This window comes from Oculina patagonica, chromosome 8, assembly GCF_052425735.1.
Source record: "Oculina patagonica isolate OP01 chromosome 8, crgOcupat, whole genome shotgun sequence".
Lineage (NCBI taxonomy): Eukaryota > Metazoa > Cnidaria > Anthozoa > Scleractinia > Oculinidae > Oculina > Oculina patagonica.
The window spans coordinates 18,523,379-18,545,012 of NC_135765.1; the positions used below are offsets into that span (position 1 = coordinate 18,523,379).

General features: G+C 39.0%; 2 protein-coding genes across 2 annotated transcripts in view; both read right to left on the bottom strand.

Annotated features, from left to right (window-relative positions):
* Positions 1–21,634, bottom strand: part of LOC144662795 (uncharacterized) — a 152,900-nt gene that overhangs the window by 126,693 nt on the left and 4,573 nt on the right. The window contains exons 2-4 of the mRNA XM_078523730.1: positions 5,885–6,262; positions 5,040–5,294; positions 4,574–4,840 (exon numbers count right to left, since the gene is read on the bottom strand). Of these exons, the coding sequence (XP_078379856.1) occupies positions 4,574–4,840; positions 5,040–5,294; positions 5,885–6,262 (900 nt within the window). The remainder of the gene's footprint in view (positions 1–4,573; positions 4,841–5,039; positions 5,295–5,884; positions 6,263–21,634) is intronic.
* On the bottom strand, positions 16,108–17,584 carry LOC144662848 (uncharacterized). The gene is made up of 2 exons (XM_078523801.1): positions 17,013–17,584; positions 16,108–16,220 (listed from the first exon to the last, which is right to left on the bottom strand). Exons 1-2 carry the CDS (start codon positions 17,496–17,498, stop codon positions 16,209–16,211), a joined length of 498 nt encoding a protein of 165 aa, XP_078379927.1. The 5' UTR covers positions 17,499–17,584; the 3' UTR covers positions 16,108–16,208.

Sequence of the window (21,634 nt, forward strand, 5' to 3'; positions counted from 1 at the left end):
AAGTCAACAGCAAACCGCTCACAGGACTATGTTTAGTACAAATGTTTCGCCCTTCGGACTTCTTCAGTGTATAGTTGACATTGGACAATACTTGGTAATAGTGGTCATATGTGACTTCCTTTTTTAATTCAGCTTATCTAAATCTTGGAGTCAAGGCATCGTATATCCAATTGGACATAGGCGTACGAGGCGGGGGGACGAGGGGGGCTGCAGCCCCCCCAGTGCCGAAAGTTTTCGGGTTAACATGCTTAGAATTCGGGCAACAAGCATAGAGAAAAAATAGAAAATAAGCCGGCAAATCACAACATTACGTTCAAAACGAATTACGTCAACAGAAAAAGCACTAGTATTGGAAATATACCGAACTTTGTGGTTCAAAAGTCCAAATTTCTCATTCACCTGCTTTCTTTTCCTCTCGCAAGTTGCTATAATCATGTTCGATTTTTTGCGCAAATTCTGCGTGACCCCTCAGTTTGATTCAGTTGCACTCAGCTTTTCCATAGCTTGAGCGTTTGCGCGCGGTGGATCCAGTCTAAGACCTTGAAACAAAGCTGCGATACGGTTACAAATGTGATGAAGCTAATGCTTTTGACTCAAATGGTAATTCTCAGGGCTAGTTCAAAACTTTTAACGAAATGTGTTGAATGTTTCACACGCTTTTGTATAACTTTCAAGTGGGAGAAAAACAATGTAAATTGGCTCCTAAAAAATACTGTAACTTTTGCTGAGCTAGAGTGAATGAATAAAATATTTCTGAAGAAAAAGGATTCAGTGCATTAAGAGGAAATCTGCCAGGACTTCGAGTAGTTATTGGACAAAATTATGTACCAAAACTATTTACACCTGATTGCAAGCTTTTGTGTTACTGCTTCAAATATCTAATCGAAAGAAATCTTTTCTAACAACACCAAACATCGAAAACAAAGTTCGAAGTTCCACTGTTTCCCAACGAATCGCTTAAAAGAAGTGCGCTTTTGCCCACAGCTTGTGAACTTTGGATATCATTTTCTCAGACTCTGATAAGAAATTATTGTACCAGAATTATTTCCACCTTATTGCAAACTTTTTTGTTACTGCTTCAAATATCTTATCAAAAGAAATCTTTTCTAACAACACCAAGCATCGAAAACAAATTTCGAAGTTCCGCTGAATTCCACTGAATCGCTTAAGACGAATTTACAAAATGGCTACAAGTGAGATTTTGCCTATACCTTGTGAACTTTGAAATTCATTTGCTCAAACTCTGATAAGAAATTGTTGTTGGTGTTATCATGGATAATTACTTACATCTTTACCTTTTATTAAGGGTAGAAAATAACGCAATAGGATTTAAATTATTCTGGTACTTGATTTTTGTCCAACTTTAATAAATATTACTCGACTGCCTAGTGGATTCCGTCTTAACACCTTCTGGCATCGGCACGAAATTAATTAAAGAACTATCGTTCTTTTAAACAAGCAGGCAAGGTTTGTACACAAGTATTTCAATGCACGTTTTGTTTTCCATTTTATCTGCCTCTTTATTCGGCTTTCAACCCATGCCATTTTTTTTTCGGGCAATAAGGTTCCCCCCCCCCCCCCCATGTCCGAAGGTGCCCATACGCCTATGCAATTGGATCCCAATCACAAGTGGCATTTTTCGTTGGTGGCACTGTTTCTAAAAACTAACAATGTTATATTGCAATTCCTGCGTTTTGATTGGTTAACAGGCAATAGTGTATGAGGTCGTATACCATTGACACAAATATGGTAGCCGATACGCGTCAACAAAAACAGCTGGGGAGCTCAAATATTGCAATTCTTTCGGCCTTTTTAATAAAACAATTATTCCACTCGCGGTTGTTGGATATGAGATCGTTATAGTATAGCCAAGTCATATCCAACGCGCGCTCGTGGAATAAATGTTAATGTTTTTATTTTAAGGCTAGATATGGTTATATATTAAGCAATTATTGGATGAGGTTGAGCATGATATCGTGAATTATCAAAACCGAGGTCTGTGTTATCTGCCGAAGCCGAAGGCTGAGGCGGATAACACAGACATGAGGTTTTGATAATTCACGATATCATGTGAAAACCGAATTCAATAATTGTTTTATTATACGTTTTCAAACAATTTGCCATAATTATCGCCGGCGTAAAACTTCGATTCGTCAGAACATTGGCCAAAGCGGTTTTATCTTGTGGTTCCTCCAGGTTCTTCTCCTTCAGATAATCATTCAGAATTTTTACACTTGTTTTTGTTGTTCTGTTGGTGTTTTTAGAATCTATATTCTTGATCAAAACGTTCAACTCCTCTTCGGAAACGGAGGCGAATCGCTCCGCTATATTTTTAAAAAGCTTTAAAAGTTTGACAGCACTACACGGACGAGGGGCTTGGAAACTAGGCGGACTTTGAACTCGACATGATAACCCAATATCTGCTGCAAATATTGGGTTATCATGTCGAGTTCACATGCTACTGTATATTGACTGAATGCGTTCGACCAATCACGTGTTTCAAAGTAATTCTAATGTATAATAATTTCAGTTACTCGCCTTACAGTCTTCTACTATATAGACACTGAATTCATTAATAACCTGTTTCATTCTGATGTGAAGTCGACTTAGTGGACCCTAGAAAACATGAACGAACATACAGTTAGTTTAAAAAAATGTGTATACAACTTAGTTATACAGTAATCCAAGATGATAGAATTACTACAGTTCCCTAAGGCATTACATACACAATACCAACCATCACTCATTTCGCTTTACGACAAACAGAAATATCAGAACAAATACAAAGTATTAACAGTGATTTGGTTATACACAAACAGGTAAACACAAACGATATTATTTCCCGACGTTTCGGCGACATCATGACGCCATTATCAAGGGTAAATTGAGAATAAATAATTAAATGCGAGGTTCAAAGAGATAAACATTTGCATAATGGTGGTGGCTATACAAATACTTTAGCACGGATTGAATCCGTTTGCACGTTCAGACTCGGTGTTAATTGCTTGATGTAAAGCATCTCGTTGACAAGACAGTCAAATTTGTTCTTGCATTTCTTTAGTACTTTGAAACAACTGAGGAGGTCCTCAGGGACAGCACCCGCGTGGTCGTTAATCTGCAACAAGAAGTTTAATTTTTCTATAACTGTACCTCCTAAAACTTTGATTTTCTTGACGTTTTGCTTTTCTTTCAAACTCTCTCCATATTTGTTGGTTGCAGTCACAACAAACTCATACCGCTGACCCTTTTTAAGTGTGATGACATATTCACGAACAGAGACATCATGAATGACCTCAAGTCTTCTCCAGTCTCCTACGGTACCGTTACTACTAACGTTCCGTATATAAACAGTGTATTGTGTGATGTCCGCTCCATTATTGACTGGCTTTGTCCATTTTAAGGCAACTTCATCACTCTGTACCTCCGCAGGCAGTACAATCTCTGGTGTCTCGGGAATTCCTGATTGGTAACAATGTTAAAACATTTTCCTTTAGTCCGATAAAATGAGTTTCACGTTATGCTTGGCGCCACCATTTTGTGCCTATTTTTTTTTCGTCGCGGGCACAAAATAGGCTGCTTGTTTATCCGCCATGTTGACGGCATGTATTCGTGTTTTGCTGTTGTGTTTGACAATAATGTTACACCACTCTCTTCAAAATAATAGAACAATGGACAGCACTGTAGCAAAATCATCGACTTTAAGTGACAACCGTCATAAATTAGCAATTTTCGTAAAGCCGATGTCAGGTTAGCTGTATCCCTTTTGGTTGAACATTCAAATAATGAGAGCTGCTGAAAATCTTACCTTCAATCTTTGTCCTGATTGTCTTTTGCGCAGCTGTACCCTCAAACACAGCATTACTGGCAAACACTTTCACAGTGTACTCGGTATCTCTGTCCAGACCTTCAACAGACAGACTTGTTGTACCAGGGTCAGTAACATTCTGATTCTTTATCTCAGTGCCACCCTTTAGTATGACCACTCGGTATGCTGTGATAGGACTACCTCCATCATCAGCTGGTGCAGTCCATTTTACTGTCAGTGAAGTAGCTTGAATGTCTGAAGCTGAAGATATGATCGCTGGGGAGCCTGATTTTTCTGAGTCAAAAGAGAAGAAAAGTTGATTTTGTTGTGGCACTAACAAAGTACAACGAAACCAAAGATGGACGCCACGTTTACTCCACCCCCAAAGCATGCTGGGGCAAGCTTTAACAATGCATGACGTAACAAGCTTAACCATGCATGATGTAACAATTTCTATCATTCTATTGTAGCTGTAATCTATTACTGCTCTGATCAGTGTCTTGTGATGTCTCTGGTTATTGCAGTTACTGGATTTAAATTCTGTAAAAAAATTGGAAGGACTATTTCATTCTACTGTAAAAGGTTTTTAAAAAAAAGTGTTTATAGTTTTTCATTGGAATCAGGTACACTTATTAAGAAGTTTATCTTTAATGAACTCTATAAGTTCTAACAAACAGAAAAAATCGCTTTTTGTAGTTGAGACTACGTCCCTTTTTTGTCTATTAAAATCATCTCTTTTACAAATCAATAATATTTTGATACACATACTTATCTGTCGTAGGAGCATCGAGGCGTCGTTTAAAGGATCAAGACCATTGTAAGCGACACACTTGTATTCACCAAAATCTTGCTCATCATCTAATGTCACCTCCACAGAACTTTCTTTAGCTGTGACTGTGTTTAGTTCATTTCCATCAGGTTTGTACCAGGTGAGTGTTGGTGTAGGAACACCATCTGACACACACTTCAACGTCACTGTCTGACCAATCCAAGAACTAGCAGCTGATAAAGTAACTTTAAATATTTTTGACGGGTCTAAAAGGGAAAAACACAATAAAAATAAGTTTGGGTTTACTTAAATTCGTTCAATGAAAAGAAAAACGACATGTAAAACAAGGAAAGCCCCTGTCGTTCGTGTTACTTGTAGGATATCTCTAATTTAAGAAATTTCATGTTAGTTTGTTTCGTAAGAAATGTTAATTGCTATCTAGAGATTAAAATATTTCTGACTCACAGCGAACCAGCAGGATTTCTTTCTGTCTTTTTGTTCCTGCTGAGTTGTTAGCTCGGCATGTGTACAGTCCATCATCTGTCCTTTTAATTCTGTCGAAGTTCAAATATGCTATCTTCTTACCGGAACTTTTTATTTGTCCATTTCGCATCCATGATACTTCCGGGTCTGGTTTCCCAGTCGCTGTACAGCTGATATTGACTGATGATCCCTCAGTGAAACTTCCGTTTAATAACAGTGGGCTGATAACTGGTAGCTCTGCAATGAGATAACTGTTTAAAGCAATGTTGAAAAAGATTTCAGCTGTGGCTGAGAAGAGTTATCGTCAGATACTGCGAACCGAAGATTTCAAAGATTATGTCTGACAATACTTCACAAGACACTGTTGACTAAGTCCACTGTTGATATAGCATATATGCTGCTTGCACTAGCCCCCGAAATGAAAAGTTATGTAGCCGGCGAATGGATCAAATAGAGGCTTTTCATTTAATGCAAAACTTTTATGGACGTCATATGGGACTTTTGAAGCAGGCTTTTTGAAATAGCATTGAAAAAATCTGTTTGAATAATATCCAGCTGGAAATCATTCTTAGAACAAACGACGCTGTTGTAGATTTACGGCCATGCAGTTGTGTATGTGGGAGCTGTGAAAACACCTGAACACCTGTGCACCTCACCAAAAATACAAAATATGACCGTCTGTCAAAATTCCTTGTTACTATTTAAAAAAAGAATTTTAGACCATTAACATAACTCCCCACTGTCCTTCAAATTGCTGTCTCTCAACAAAACTTTTGAGACTTTCTTTTAAAAGAAAAGCATAAAAAGGAAAGGGGTCGTTTTCTCACCTTCAACCACCAAGTGAACAGGATCAAATACAGAGCTCTCGAAAGGATTTTCTGGTTCTAGGGAGCAGCCGTAGAATCTTTCATCTCTCCTTCCGATTGCCCGAAGCGTAAAGATGACCTCGCCAGAGAATGAGTCGCCCTCACGACTTCCATTCACACGTCCATTGTATTCTTTAGGGACTACACGAGAAACTAGGCCACTCTTGCTTAGTGATACTAGGTATCCATTATCAGAAATGTAATTTGCTCCGGCTTCCTTCAATCCCCATTTCACTTTATAAACATTACCAGAGAAGCTCCAGGTAAAGTTTACAGACGAACCAAGCAATCCTGTTATAGACTTTCCTTGATACTTTGAGGTAAACTTTACCTGACTTGCTGCAAACAAAATGATAATAGAAATTGTAAAAGATAAATGATTGAAAAAGAAAATTTTTTAATTAATCAAAAAGGACTTACGTTTTCCTGTAGTGTGTATGTGTGTGTGTGTGTGTGTGTGTGTGTGTGAGTGATACTCGAACTGTACAGTTGTTACTCGCAGTGTTGTAGAAATAAAAACAATTATGGACGAAGACGATCGTTACAATATGATGGTAGCGACAGTCATTTATATCGACATTTCGTCGCAAAGCTGTTATTCTAGAATAATTTCTAGTTTTGAACGAAAACGATGTTTTTGTCGATAACAATTCGTTGATTTTGTCGGCATTTTCATGATATTTTGCCTCTTGGAGCAAATAAAGTTGACTCGGCAGACTTATTCATTCGAGTTATCCCTAGCGTTAACCCTAGCGTTAATTTATCCCATGCGTTAACAAGGCAGATAGTGTTACCCTACCTCATGGAAGACAAGGCCTTAAGAGCAAAAATTGAAACAAGCATTAAACAACAATGCTATCGAAGGGAATATTCGAAAACGAAATCAACTTCGTTCAAAAAGTTTAAACAAACTTTCTGCAGTACCTGACTAATTTAGTAAAAGTTTGTTACCATACATTTGGAGAACACTTATCAATTCCAGCGGGAAAAGCATTTTTTATTGGCCCAGTTTAAAAACCGGGCCAATAAGCTTTAAGACATACCCCTTATTCAATGGTTTAACATATTCTACGCGCGGATATTTTGCGAGTTGCGTAGTATTTTTCCAAGCCCCGTTGGGGCTAGGAAAAATACGACCAATGAGCAAAATGTCCGCTCGTATTATATGTGAAACCATCCAATAAGAGATTTATTATTCCACTAATTTTTCCACTTTGTTTGGGTCAGTATTCCGTAAGTTTGTCCGCCCGTATTTTTTGCCCTGTTCTACTGTGTAATAACGTGGCATATTTTGCGCGTTCTTTTGCCCTAATATGGAAAAATGGCGCAATAGTGAAATAATAATGTGAGTTATCTGCTAAGATCAATCATTTGTAGATTTTGTCCTTTACTTCAGAGAACGTGATCAGCTCTGAGCTCACTTTCATTTCAACAGAAGTTTCTAGCCTCGCGCAGCCACAGGACAGTAACGCAAAACTCAATTTGGCTTGTACAAGAAACATCACGGTGTTTAGCTCGAGTACTATTTCGGAACTCTCCCCACAACCTAAACCATTTCATGATTTCTCTTACTTGCCTTCTTCATGTCTTTAATTCAGCTTTAAACTAATCAACGCGCCAACATTTTTGCCGTCTTTTTCATACAATCGCTAAAATGTCCACATATTTTTTAGAAATATTAATTAAAAATATCAAGTCTAAAGAAGTGCAGCTTTTAAAATTCCTACATCAATAACCGAGGTGATTTTAACCCAGATTATAAAATAAAATAAAAGTTATTTCATTCGTGTTTGATAGATATAGGATGAGTATAACTAAGGGCCTGTTTACATGATTCCGGAATGACTTTCATTCCGGAACGAAACTCGTTCCGGAATGAAGTTCGTTCTGCATTTACATGACAGAGTCGAACAGTTCAACCAAAGGCATTTTCACGTGCGTGGTTTGTGCGCGAGATCAAAACAAGGTGGCGCATGTTTCGCGCGAGATCAAAACAAGATAGCGCATGTTTCGCGCAAACATGTTTTTGTGCCCATTAATGGCCGTATCTGCAATTTTAACGAGTAATTTGACCATAGAACTGCTTCTTTGGGCTAAACAGTAAGTGCTTTTATGTTTTTCGCTCTGAATTCAAACTGTGGAGTCCGTATGCGGTTTCGCGAGTTACGGTTTCATCTCGGAACGAAATTGGTTCTGTGTTTACATCATACCAGAATGAAATGTCATTACAGAACGAAACTTTCATTCCGGAATGAAAACCGGAATGAACTCATTCCGGAATGACTTGACTTTCGTCTCGGTATCATGTAAACAGATACAGAGAAATGTATGGGGATGGAATGAACTCGTTCCGGAATAAAAGTCATTCCGGAATCATGTAAACAGGCCTTAACTCGCGTTACGCGCTCGTTTGTACGTTGTTATTTAGCGCTCATATGGAATCACAGAATAATTCTTTATTAATTTTAACATTTCAACATCGTTTTATCTAAAATGTTTGCAGAACTTATCGCCTTCCACAACCACCATTTAAGTAAATCGCAGTAAGGATCGGTCTATCAAAGGTTATTAAGGGAATTGCGTGAATTAATATTTAACCCTTTCTCAACTAATGACCGAGGTAATACATTCCTCACACTTAAAACTGAACTTGATCCTGACTCTATTAAACTACTACAACTTGTTAGCAAATTTTGTTGATGAAAGTGATTATCACTAAGAAGACTCCTTAACAGATTTGCTAAGCAAATAAACAATAATGATGTCTCAATGCTACACATGAACGTAAGAAGCATCGCAAATACGTATGATGACGTTCAGGCATATTTAGAATGATCTTTAAACTATAAATTCTCAGTGACTGGGATAACAGAAACATGGCTTAATAAAGATAATGAGAATAAATACCCTTTTCCTCACTTAGCTTTTTTGGTAAAACCAGGAAAAATAAACAAGGTGGAGGAGTTGGTTTATATGTCAATCAAGCATATCAGTTTAAAAGACGGGATGATTTAGCCATAAATGTAGAAGAAGTAATAGAGTCACAGTTCATAGAATTAACAGGTAAACCTAGCAATATAATTGTAGGAATAATATACAGACTTCCAAATGACAAATTTAATTCATTCCAGGAGAATCTCGTTGACTTATTACAGAAATAATTACAGAATAAAAAGTGTTTCTTAATTGGAGATTTAACTTTGATTTACTCAAGTCAGAGGAAAACTCACATATTAACGATTTTCTAAATCAAATGTTTTCATCCTCCTTCTAGCAATAATATCTCGACCAACAATGATAACAAACGCAATTGCAACACTAATAGATAATATATATATTTGTTGAACTGCTTAAATGAAAGTTACAATAGTGGCATTTTATTCACTGATCTATCTGATCATTTACCCATATTTCAAGTAGCAACAAGAACCATAAAAAATGAAAAAAAACCTTTAAATAAATCTCAATATAGACAAATAAATGAAAAAACTTTGGATCAGCTATTTCAGAATGTACGAAATAAAACTTGGCATGATGTTCATAAAACGGGTCTCTGTAAAAAGAGGACCGGATGGCGGCGGATGGCGGATGGCGGATGACAAAAGGCGGATGACAAAAGGCGGATACCAAAAAAAAAATTTAAAAAAAATATAAAAAGAACTTTTTTAATAACTCAATAACTTGATCAAGTAAATATTAGCACATTCAGTCCAGAAGATGTCTGACAAGACGAAAGAAACAGAGATAAAAAAAACCCTTGACTTTCCTTTATCATAAGACCGGGGTTGTTACTAAACTGAGAATCAGCAGACCATATTTTTGTTTCCTTTTTTCCCACACAGGCCGCAGTATTGTTTATGGATGGTTGCTCGACTTTATCGCGTAAAACTGGACAGACAAAAGAGCAAACCGTAAATTTATCGCACACAATAAAGGGTTTCTATATCTTCTTAATCCTTCGAGGTCGATCTCGAGCCGTGATTTTGGTTACTTGTGGAGAATTAGCGCAAGAATTAGCGCGAGCTTCAATTTTCTAGCCTGTGATTGGTTCAAAAATTGCAATTGACACCGCTGCACTGAGCTGGGTTTGTCACGTACGCATCAAATTCAAAACTTTTTCGATTTTTTTTTCATCTCTGGCGATTTGTACAGTTCCAGCAATGTTTATTTTTTAAGAGTGTGCCCGTGAGAGAACAGGGCAGAACCATGCAACAGGTGATACAGCTCATGTCACCGATTTCGCCCAAACTTAGCATAAATGTTGGGTATGGTGAGCTATTTACTGTGGCAAAACATCAACTCAAATTATTTTATTCCCTTCAAGTTATGGCACCTTTTGCAAAAATGGCCATTTTTCACTAATTTATGCATATTTAATTAGCTGACTTTGATTAACCAGTTCCACAAGCAAAAAAGACTTCTGAAAATAACATTCACTGCATTATATTCTGTGGTTATTAGGCTTGAAGTACAATAATCCACTTCAACCGTCTGATTTGATTTCTTCTCCTCAAACGGTCTTTTGGAAGGTACACATTTCGTACTGTTGGAAATAGCCTTTAACTAGTGCCCAATATCTCCCATGAGCAACAACTTATATACATTATTCTTACATGGGTAATGAATTCCATCATTAAACTTCACAAAAATGCCACAAAATGTCTGGGGACTTCAATATTTTATTAGTATTGAGGAACTAAACACACGTGACTTAACGATTTCTTGCTATTTCATCAAAATTCACCGAAACACAGAAGCCATTTATTTGCCTCAATTTGGCACAAAATCGGTACGAAATAGCTAATCAAGCATAAGTCTATAGATAACAATCAAAATATTGGCGAAGAAAAGGCAGTTAGGACATTTTCGGAGCGTTTTCAGAGCCATATAATTCGGCAATGTTGTGATAGCAAATGTAAAAATAGCAGCGAAAGATTTTCTTCACAAGCTCGCTCAATTCAACATGTAAGCACATCAAAGTTAAGAAACAAGAAAGTAATACTACATACATGCCACTTATCGACACACAGATGCTTTCTTTTGAAGAATTTGTTCTTCCTCGCTGCACTTCGATTCTTCGATCGATCTCAATTGACGTACTGTTGCTTTGAGGCGCGATGAACTTAGCCAATACATCGTGGTTCATTCTTCGTGAAAGGTGTAAACAGGTTGTCAATAAAGTCATTCAAAGAGCTGTTAAAAGTTCACGGAAGGACACTTGTCTCAGCCAGTTTGCATGAAATAAATTTAACTGGAAAATAAACAGCCGCCATGTTGTATTTGTACCTTTGAGCCTGCCGTTTCAGTCAGCGGTACGGCCGTTCACTGGGCATCACGCGTCCATCACGCGTGACCACACGCGCGATCATTTGCTTTTCCTCCGCGAGTATTCGTTGGATAAGTTTGTGATGAAAATGAGAATATTTTCAAATTGTCGCAGGGAAAACAATTTCCTCCGCTACAGCTTGACGTGTTTACCGCAATGTGATGCTGAACGAACTCTAGGGTGCTTACCATTTGTTGGAGAGAACCGGTTGGAATGACCACTAAAAAATGGAAAGGCTTCTTTCCAAAATTAGCAAACTAACCGAAATAGATGTCGCTTACCATTTGTAGCTCAGTTTCCTGTTATTTCTTTCCGTTGGTGGGAGACCTGAAGGATGGGAGACTAGAACTGGGAAACCTTACAAATGGTAAGAAAATTTCTGACGTTCCGTCAATCTCCGAAGCGATTTTCCAGAAAAAATACTGTTCCATTTGATTTTCACCGAAACAGAGTTCTTGATTTTTCTGTTCAACGGTCGGCATGCACGGCAACCAAATCAAAATAATTGTTTATGTTCCAAAATGACGCTAAATGGCGGTATAAAACTGCTCCGACGTCTCGGCAATACTGCCATTTCTTCGAATGTCCATATTCACCCCCTCCCCCCACCTCCCAAAAAAGACAGAAACAACATAATAATAATAATAATAATAATAATAATAATAATAATAATAATAATAATAATAATAATAATAATAAAACCTTTATTTGAGTGTCAAAAACTAAAATAGCAGTAATAAAACCACTAAATGGGGACACTTTAAAATAAACATACTAGTTTTAACCTTATATAAGATGGAAAAACTTGCTCTGATTATTTAAGGGTTTCCGACATTTCAGAGCTCAATTTCAGAGCATCAAAACCGATTGCATCGCATACATTACACTGCATCCAGTGTATTTCTCTTCAACTATTTATCAAAAAAATTCAATGGAGAAGTTGAAAAAAATTCTCACTTTTACAAGAAACCCACACAACTTATAAGGCTAAGATCAAGCCCCGGTTGTTCAGAGGGTAGATAACACCATCCGCTACTTATTCCGACGAAAATAAACATTTGCCGAGGAAAAGCAAATGAACACGCGTGTGTATAGCTGTGTATAGCTGTGTTGGGCTATGTATAGGCGTGTATAGCTGTGTAGGGCTAGGCTATGTATCCCCACAGGTAACCAAAGCGTACTATGAGAGTTTGTATGGATGTACTAAGAAGGCTTGTATGGATTTGAAATAAAGTTGAGAAAAATATCCCTTTTTACCGGTGAAAAGTTATAATGAAACTTTAAACCTTACCTGGTGTTACGTTTTTGTATTTCTAGTGCTTTAGAAAGTCATACGCGCGATTTTCGTCTTAACCGTCTGTTGCGTACTAAAAGAAAGTCAACCGTCTGTTGCGTACTAAAAGAAAGTCTTTCTTTTAGTACGCAACAGACGGTTAAGACGAAAATCGCGCGTATGCATATGACTTTCTAAAGCACTAGAAATACAAAAACGTGACACCAGGTAAGGTTTAAAGTTTCATTATAACTTTTCCCCGGTAAAAAGAGATATTTCTCTCAACTTTATTTCAAATCCATACAAGCTCTTATAGTACATCCATACAAACTCTCATATCGCATTGTAATTATTATTATTATTATTATTATTATTATTATTATTATTATTAGTACGCTTTGGTTACCTGTGGTATCCCCTCTATGAATATCCCTATATAGGATTTAGTCAAACAACTATATGATGACTACACTACGTACTTGCCCAAGTGTACGGCTTTACCGCTGACTGAAACGGCAGGCTCAAAGGTACAAATACAACATGGCGGCTGTTTATTTTCCAGTTAAATTTATTTCATTCAAACTGGCTGAGACAAGTGTCCTTCCGTGAACTTTAAACAGCTCTTTGAATGACTTTATTGACAACCTGTTTACACCTTTCACGAAGAATGAACCACGATGTATTGGCTACTTTCATCGCGCCTCAAAGCAACAGTACATGTCAATTGAGATCGATCGAAGGATCGAAATGCAGCGAGGAAGAACAAATTCTTCAAAAGAAAGCATCTGTGTGTCGATAAGTGGCATGTATGTAGTATTACTTTCTTGTTTCTTAACTTTGATGTGCCTACATGTTGAATTGAGCGAGCTTGTGAAGAAAATCTGTCGCAGCTATTTTTACATTTACTATCACAACATTGCCGAATTATATGGCTCTGCAAACGCTCCGAAAAATGCCCTAACTGCCAATCTTCGCCAATATTTTGATTGTTATCTATAAATTAATGCTTGATTAGCTATTTCGTACCGATTTTGTGCCAAATTGAGGCAAATAAATGGCTTCTGTGTTTCGGTGAATTTTGATGAAATAGCAAGAAATCGTTAAGTCACGTGTGTTTAGTTCCTCAATACTAATAGAATATGGAATTCCCCAGACATTTTGTGGCATTTTTGTGAAGTTTAATGATGGATTTCATTACCCATGTAAGAATAATGTATATAAGTTGTTGCTCATGGGAGATATTGGGCACTAGTTAAAGGCTATTTCCAACAGTACGAAATGTGTACCTTCCAAAAGACCGTTTGAGGAGAAGAAATCAAATCAGACGGTTGAAGTGAATTATTGTACTTAAAGCCTAATAACCACAGAATATAATGCAGTGAATTTTATTTTCAGAAGTCTTTTTTTCTTGTGGAACTGGTCAATCAAAGTCAGCTAATTAAATATGCATAAATTAGTGAAAAATGGCCATTTTTGCAAAAGGTGCCATAACTTGAAGGGAATAAAATATTTTGAGCTGATGTTTTGTCACAGTAAATAGCTCACCATACCCAAAATTTATGCTAAGTTTGGGCGAAATCGGTGATATGAGCTGTATCACATGTTGCCTGGTCCTCTTATGGATACACTCTTAACACTGATTCACCTCTGGGCGGGCTTCTTAATGTAAAGGCAGCTTGATGTAAGTGTTTAAAGCGTTTTTGTTTGTTTAATTCCCGGCTTGTAATTTACGGGCTCGCGCTATAAACAACACAACATCCGCCTTGTTTTAATGCCTCGAATTCTTCTCTACCATTGTCACTCAGTACTTTGGCGAACTTGCTGTAAAAAAATGAATGAATTTTGGAAGTTTCAGTTAACAATTTCAGGGGGAAAGAGTCGGCCATCAGGTACGTGTTTAAACCGCGCTACGTTGAATTCTCTTCGCGAAGTGAAAGTTCTTCTTGGCGCGCCGGAGTTTGTTTTGAAATTTGTCAATTAAACAACTGAATTCTACCAGACGTCTTTCAGTCTCACACATCCTTTATTGCAGTCTATTTGATATAAGTCCTTCGCCACCCTTTGTTTTTCGGAGATGCAATTTTATAGCGACAAAATAAGTCCCGAGAAGTGCTTACGGGAGCTCAAGAGCTCCCGTATAATAAAAAGTTTACGGGAAAACATGGCGTGATTTTCTCATCCACAAACAATACTGCGGCCTGTGTGGGAAAAAAGGAAACAAAAATATGGTCTGCTGATTCTCAGTTTAGTAACAACCCCGGTCTTATGATAAAGGAAAGTCAAGGGTTTTTTATCTCTGTTTCTTTCGTCTTGTTAGACATCTTCTGGACTGAATGTGCTAATATTTACTTGATCAAGTTATTGAGTTATTAAAAAAGTTCTTTCTATATTTTTTTTTTTGGTATCCGCCTTTTCTCATCCGCCTTTTGTCATCCGCATTTTGTCATCCGCCTTTTGTCATCCGCCATCCGCCATCCGCCATCCGCCATCCGCCATCCGCCGCCATCCGGTCCTTTTTTACAGAGACCCTTATTTAAGAAATAGAAAACATGTTCCGTGTTTCTATCGAGTTATAGAAACAGGAGTGGAGTATGGGAGAACGAGAAATGCTGTGGGAACACGAGTCGATAGACGAGTGTTTCCACAACTTTTTCGAGTTCTCCCAAACTTTCACGAGTGTTTCTATAACTCGATAGAAACACAGAAAACATGTTTTCTATTTCTTTTAGAAAACAGCACAAAGAAAATAACGCACATCAAAGTAATATTTAGCACTTTCTTTAAATCAAAACGTAGATTCTCTTCACCTCGCGGTTTTACGTCATGAACATAATCAACCAATCATAGTAAGGGAGTCAATGAACAGAAATAAATCAACTGTTCAACATTCGCTTCAAGGCTAAAATTCACCGTTTTTTGTCGCGTTGGGTGAGTTTTTACTTTTTCTTTCCTTAAACACAACATCATGCCAACATGGCGGCTCTAATCTCTTTTCTTATCGCACATGTTCTCGGGAATCCCGAATCCCGAGTGACGCAATACACGCGGGACAGTTCCAATGTTTTTCTCGTGGAGCGCCACGACACTCCCGAGGCAAGTTTTGTTGTATGGCACATCGAACGAAAACTGACAATGTCTTTCTGAAGACTATCTTAAATATATACAATAAAGAAAACTCAACAAAAAATAAATATACGGACTTAAACATGCATCTAACTAAGTGTTCAATTGTTCGTTTAGTTTTTGTCTTGCTTTGATTGCAGCTCTGCGTATAGGGCGTTTCTCAGTAGTTTCATCTGTACTCTTCTGCTTGCTTGTCTCATCTGCTTTTCCGTCAACAACAGGTTCGTCTGATTCTGTCGGTTTTTCACTCACTTCCGAGCATTCTAAAGGGTACAGAAAGTTCAATGGTCTGTTCAGCAACTTTCCTGATGCTGTTCGGACTGTAGCTGCTCGTACTTCATTATCATTGCTTGTAATGAGTTCTTCGATCATTCCTAACTTCCAGGTTCCTCTTGGTGAACTCTCTTTTAAAAGCACGACATCTCCCTTTGTGGATTGAGCTTTGGATTGAACTCTAGGAGCTTTAAAGTGTTTCTGCATCCTTTCTCGTAGACTCAACACATATTCATCAAACCACAGTTTCCAAAACGTGTCAAGATGTTTCTGGCCTTTCTTCCATGGTTCTAGAAGTTTTTGTGCAGAACTTAGGGCCTGTTTACATGGAAGGCGGGTGCCCCGGCTAACCGAGTTACCCGGCTAACCGAGCTACCCGGCTAACCGAGCTACCCTGGGCGAGCCAACTTTTCATACGTTTCTTAAGAAAACGTATTGAAGCCTTTACATGCTAGAAGGGTAACCCGCCTTGCCGGGGCACTCGGTCTACTTGCCCGGGGCACCCTTCTAAGCGGGATAGCTTTTTGCCATGTAAACGGTTATGCCCGAGCTATCCCGGCTTGCCGGGATAAGTTTTCGCGCGTGTTTTTAAACTAAATTTGAAATTAATGGCATAAAATGTATAAATTCTGGACCCAAACAGTGCTATTTGACCAAAATTAGATCAAATTAGTTTTATCTGTAGGCTGGAAATTTTTTTCTTTGAGCAAGAGCTAATTAATTCGAACTTTTCGTGGGAATGATTATCCTAACTCACGAAACAACAAATTTAATTTCAACTTGGCGGCCAAAGACTGTTCAATTTCGATTAAATTTCCCCATAAATAGACGTACTAAAGTTCTAAGAGCTTGCACATCAAAATAAAATAAGTTTGAAGACGGCTAGCCTTGATTAATTAGTAAAAAGTCATATTTTTCTAAAATCATTTGGAGCTACATGGTTTTCCCACGCTGTTACACGCTTCAATGACGCTGTCTCAACTCGGGTAGAAGGGCTGTGAATTCTGCATGTAAAGGCGGGCTATGTTTCATCCCTTCTAGCCGGGTAACTCGGTTAACCGGGGCACCCTCCTTCCATGTAAACAGGCCCTTAGTCTTTCAACAAAGTCTGGATCTTGCGGCTGTTCGTCTTCTGCTGCTAGGAATGGTACACCGGTTTTTGGATTTAGACTAAGAAAGTCACCAGGGGTTAGTGCGAATCCAGAATTCAGATCAGCTCCCACGTACACTAATGGTCGTGAATTTACAACAGCTGTGACTTCTGTAAGAATGGTTTCTAATTGGACAATGTTCAAACAGATATTTCCAATACTCTTTCGAAGAGCCTGCTTCACAAGTCCCACAAGACGTTCATAGAAGCCACCCATCCAGGGGGCCAGTTCAATGATGAAGCTCCATTTGATTCCTTCATTGGCAAGATAGCTTTGCATGTCAGGGCTAGTGGTGGCAAACTTCCATGCTTCATCAACAGTGGACTTCGCTAGCTTGAATTGTGAGGCATTGTCCGATATAATCTCTTTCGGCTTGCCACGCCTGGAGATAAATCTTCTAAGGCACAAGAGGAATTGTTCTGCAGACATGTCATTAATGATTTCTAAATGAACAGCTCTGACTGCTAAGCAGGTAAATAGGCAGACCCACACCTTTTGTGTTGCTGATTGGTTATTCACTTTCACATACAAGGGTCCCAGATAGCCAAGGCCTGTATATGTAAAGGGTGATGATTCTTCTATTCTTGAGGCTGGGTATGGAGCCATCTGGGGCATTCTGTATGGGCCTCCTTGATGTCTTCTACATCTTCGACAGTTCAGGAGAACTTTTCTCACTGTTGCTCTTCCTTGTGGTATCCAGAATTCTCTTCTGATAGCTGACAATGTATGGGATACTCCAGCATGCATCAACTTTTCATGAAAGCTGTTGATGACTAAGCTTGTAAAGGCGTGGTTCTTCGGTAGAAGCTTGGGGTAGAAGGTACTTTCTGGGAGGTTTTCTCTGATCAACCTGCCATGACAACAGAGGATTCTATTTTCATCTACTTTCAGTCCTAGTTGACTCTTCAGATTGTTTCTTGTATTATTCTTGATTGCTTTGATCTCTGATGCAAAACTGCTGTTCTAGACATGTCTTTCTCACATGGTTTTCGCTTGGTTCATTCCTTCAGCTTTAAGTTCTCCTTTCTCTGAATAAATCGCCAGCACCATGCAGTCACTCTGAGAAGTCTTGCTAGGGATGAATAATTGTTTTCACTCAGTCCAAACGGGGAAACTGGCTTGTCAGGTTGCTCTTTCGGGCGATCTATTCCATTCAGGGATGAGGTCTCACACATAATCTGTGGACCAGCAGGCTGTTTGGCCATCTTTTGCAATGTGTTTTCGTCAATTTGCTGAAAGTCCCACGAAGGCCACTTGGTCTCTTGATCACCGAGCCAAGGTGGTCCATGCCACCACAATTAATTGCTAATGAGTTCTTCTGTGAAAACACCTCTGGTGGCTAAGTCAGCTGGATTCTAGGTTGTGGTGACATATCTGAACTTGACATCTTTGTGAGAGGTTATCACTTTCAGCCTGTTCTGGACAAATACGGGTAGGGGTTTGTGGCTTTTCATCTAGTGGAGAACACACTGCGAGTCAGTCCACAGAATCCGGTCAGACACAGGTAACTGGAGTTGTTCAGTAACATAGTTTAGGCATCTAGTTCCAATAAGAAAAGCTAACAGTTCCAGTCTTGGAATGCTGAGTTGCTTTGTTGGGGCAACACGTGCTTTGGAGAATACCAGGTTAACTTTGGCGGTTTTGCCCACTGCGGAGTACAGGTATACAGCTGCTGAGTATGCCTTGGCTGAAGCATCAGTGAAACAGAACAGTTTGTATTCATTTCCTCCGATGTATCTTGGAATGGACAGGGAGGAAAGTGGGCTAAGGTCTTCATGCAGTTTGTACCACTCTTGCTGTTGTGATTCATTGAGTGTTTCATCCCAGTCTAACTCTTGTTTCCATAGTTTTTGAATGAATAGTTTTCCATTGAGTGTGGTTGGAGAGAAGAAACCTAATTGATCATAAATTCTGCTGATAGACTGCAATGCTTCTCTTTTGGAAGTGACTTGAAAGGATGAATGGTGAGATCCATTGATAATAAGTGTGTCACTGTTCATGTTCCAGGTGGTTCCAAGGACTTTCATAATGTCTCCACTTGTTCGGTCACTTTCTGGAATGCTCTGAAGGAAGTCTTGAGAGTTGACGCCCACTCACGGAGATTCATTGATGAGGACTGGAAAAGGCACTTTGCTTCTTTGTAGAATTCGTCTGCTTCTTCTGATGTGGCAACTCCTGTGATCATGTTGTCCACTTACATGTTGTCTGAAATCTTTTTGGCTACTGGGGTATCTGCTCTGTTCAGGTGGTACTTGACTGTTGCAGCCAGCAGGAATGGGCTACATATCATTTCAAATGGAACTCTGGTAAATCTCAGCACCTGGACATTGTTGTCCAGGGTCGGCTTTGTGGCATCTTTTAACCAAACAAATCTGGTCACGTCTCTGTCTTCAGGTTGAAGTCCCACTTGATGAAAAGCTTTTTCTACATCAGCAACTAGGGCGACTTTGTTAAGTCTAAACCTCATCAGAAGTCCGCACAAATCTTCTAGTATTATTGGGCCACGGTGTAAGCTTTCATTCAGGCTTTGACTTCCCTTTCTGGTTTTAGCGGAGGCATCAACGACATTGCGTATCTTTGTGGTGGTCTTCCCGGGTGTCACTATCTCATGATGTGGGATGTAATGCTTCAATGTGTTTGCGGAATCTTCATCAGGTACAACTTTAATGATGCCCTTTTGTAATTGGTCCTAAATGACTGCATCATATTTTGTCAGGTGTTCCGGGTTTCTCACAAGTCTATTGACAAGGGATCTCAATCTTCCCATTGCCAGTTCATAATTGGTTGGCAACGAGGGGTACTCTTCTTTCCAGGGCCAGGTTACTTGGTAACGCCCATCTTCAAATCTGACAGTGTCATTAAATTTCTGCAGGGCTTCATCATCATCAGTCACACACATAGGCTCACTGATTCCGAGTGTTTCAAGTTTCCAGAATTCTTCCAATGTTGTTGTATGTTCAATAGGTAGTTCTTGTGCAGCAAGATGTGCTCTGATTGGACTGGAGGTGTATGTGAGCATTGACACAGAAGGAGCAAATTGAGCTTCTTGAGACTTAACTCTGCCTGTCAGAATCCATCCCAACTTGGATGCCATGAGATTCAATCCTGGAATAACTTGTTTCATTGATATGTCACCAGAGAAAATGTCACAATAATAGTCATTTCCAAGCAGTAGTTCTATGCTGGCGGCTTCTTTGGAAGTGGGGATAAATCAGCAAGTGTAATGTCCTTAAGAAGGTGTTCAATGTTCTTTGTATCAAAACTTGCTCTTTGCAGGGTACCAGTTATTTTGGGTACAACATTGACTCTCAAATGCAGGGATGATCCATCTTTGGTTAACAGCCTGAGCTCAGTAACAGGAGTCTGTAGCTGTCTGGGTTTGGATGAGCTGAATGTGTAGACTGTCAGGGTCTCAGATCCTTTGATTGGCAACTGAAGTCTTTCTGTCAGCTGTTCAGTGATGTAGGTTCTTTGGCTACCTGTATCCAGAAGTAATCGGACAGTCTCTTTTCTTGATTTTTGTAGATCTTCTACTTCAGCAGTGGCTGTTTGCATTAGTACATGCTCATCAGAAGCTAGCAGGGTATTCTCTGCTGTGATGGTGGTGGATATCGGTTCAGTCACTGTGTTTACAGTTTCTGGCGGTTTCTCTGGAAATTTGTTAATGCAAAGACTTCTGTGATGACGTTTCTTCTGCTGACAATGAGCACACACCTTGTTAGATGTGCAATCTTTCTGATTATGACCTTGTTTTAGGCATATGAAACAGTGTCCCTTTATCTTTTCTTTCCTGGCTGCCACAGTGGGGTACTTTCTACATTCGTCACTCCAGTGTTTTCCATTGCAATAGATACAGACATTTCTTCTGACTTTCTGATCTTTGGGAGGTTTGGAAACAGAGAACAATGCTTCGGTAGTAGTTTTACGTTCACTGTCCTGAGGTGTGGGCCACATGTTTCCAATAGGGTGTTTACTTTCATCTTTGGGAGTTCCACACTGTCTCTCAGCATTTTCTCGATTGGTGATGTATCTATGCAACTTATCTCTCAGTAGCTGTACTGACCATTCTTGATCATCTGTTTTGTGGTCAGTCAGGTGAGTAATCACATCTTTGGGTAGCTTTGACATAATCAGGGATACGAGCACTTTTGTGTTTACTTCCTCCCCCAGGGCTTGTAGTGATCTTAGGTGTTTCTCTATTGTGTCATAGCTCGCGCGTAAGGCTGATGTATGGCTTGAGGAGGCAGGTAAATCCATGAGACTAGTATAATGAGCATTGATGATAATCTCATTTTGACCAAAGCGTTTTTGCATCAGACTGATTGCTTCCTGATAGTTAGCATTCGTCAAGGTTAACCCCGAGATTACTTCTGCAGCTTCTCCCTCTAATTTAGCTCTAAGGTAATTCATTTTCTCTACTGGGCTGAGAGATTCATTGGAGTGTATTGCTGAGTCAAAGGAGTCCCAAAACTCCTGCCATTTCAATAATTTCCCGTTAAATTTGCTAAAATCGAGCTTTGGTAATTTGACAGTGTTAGGTTTCGTACCTGTTTTTACCGCTTGAG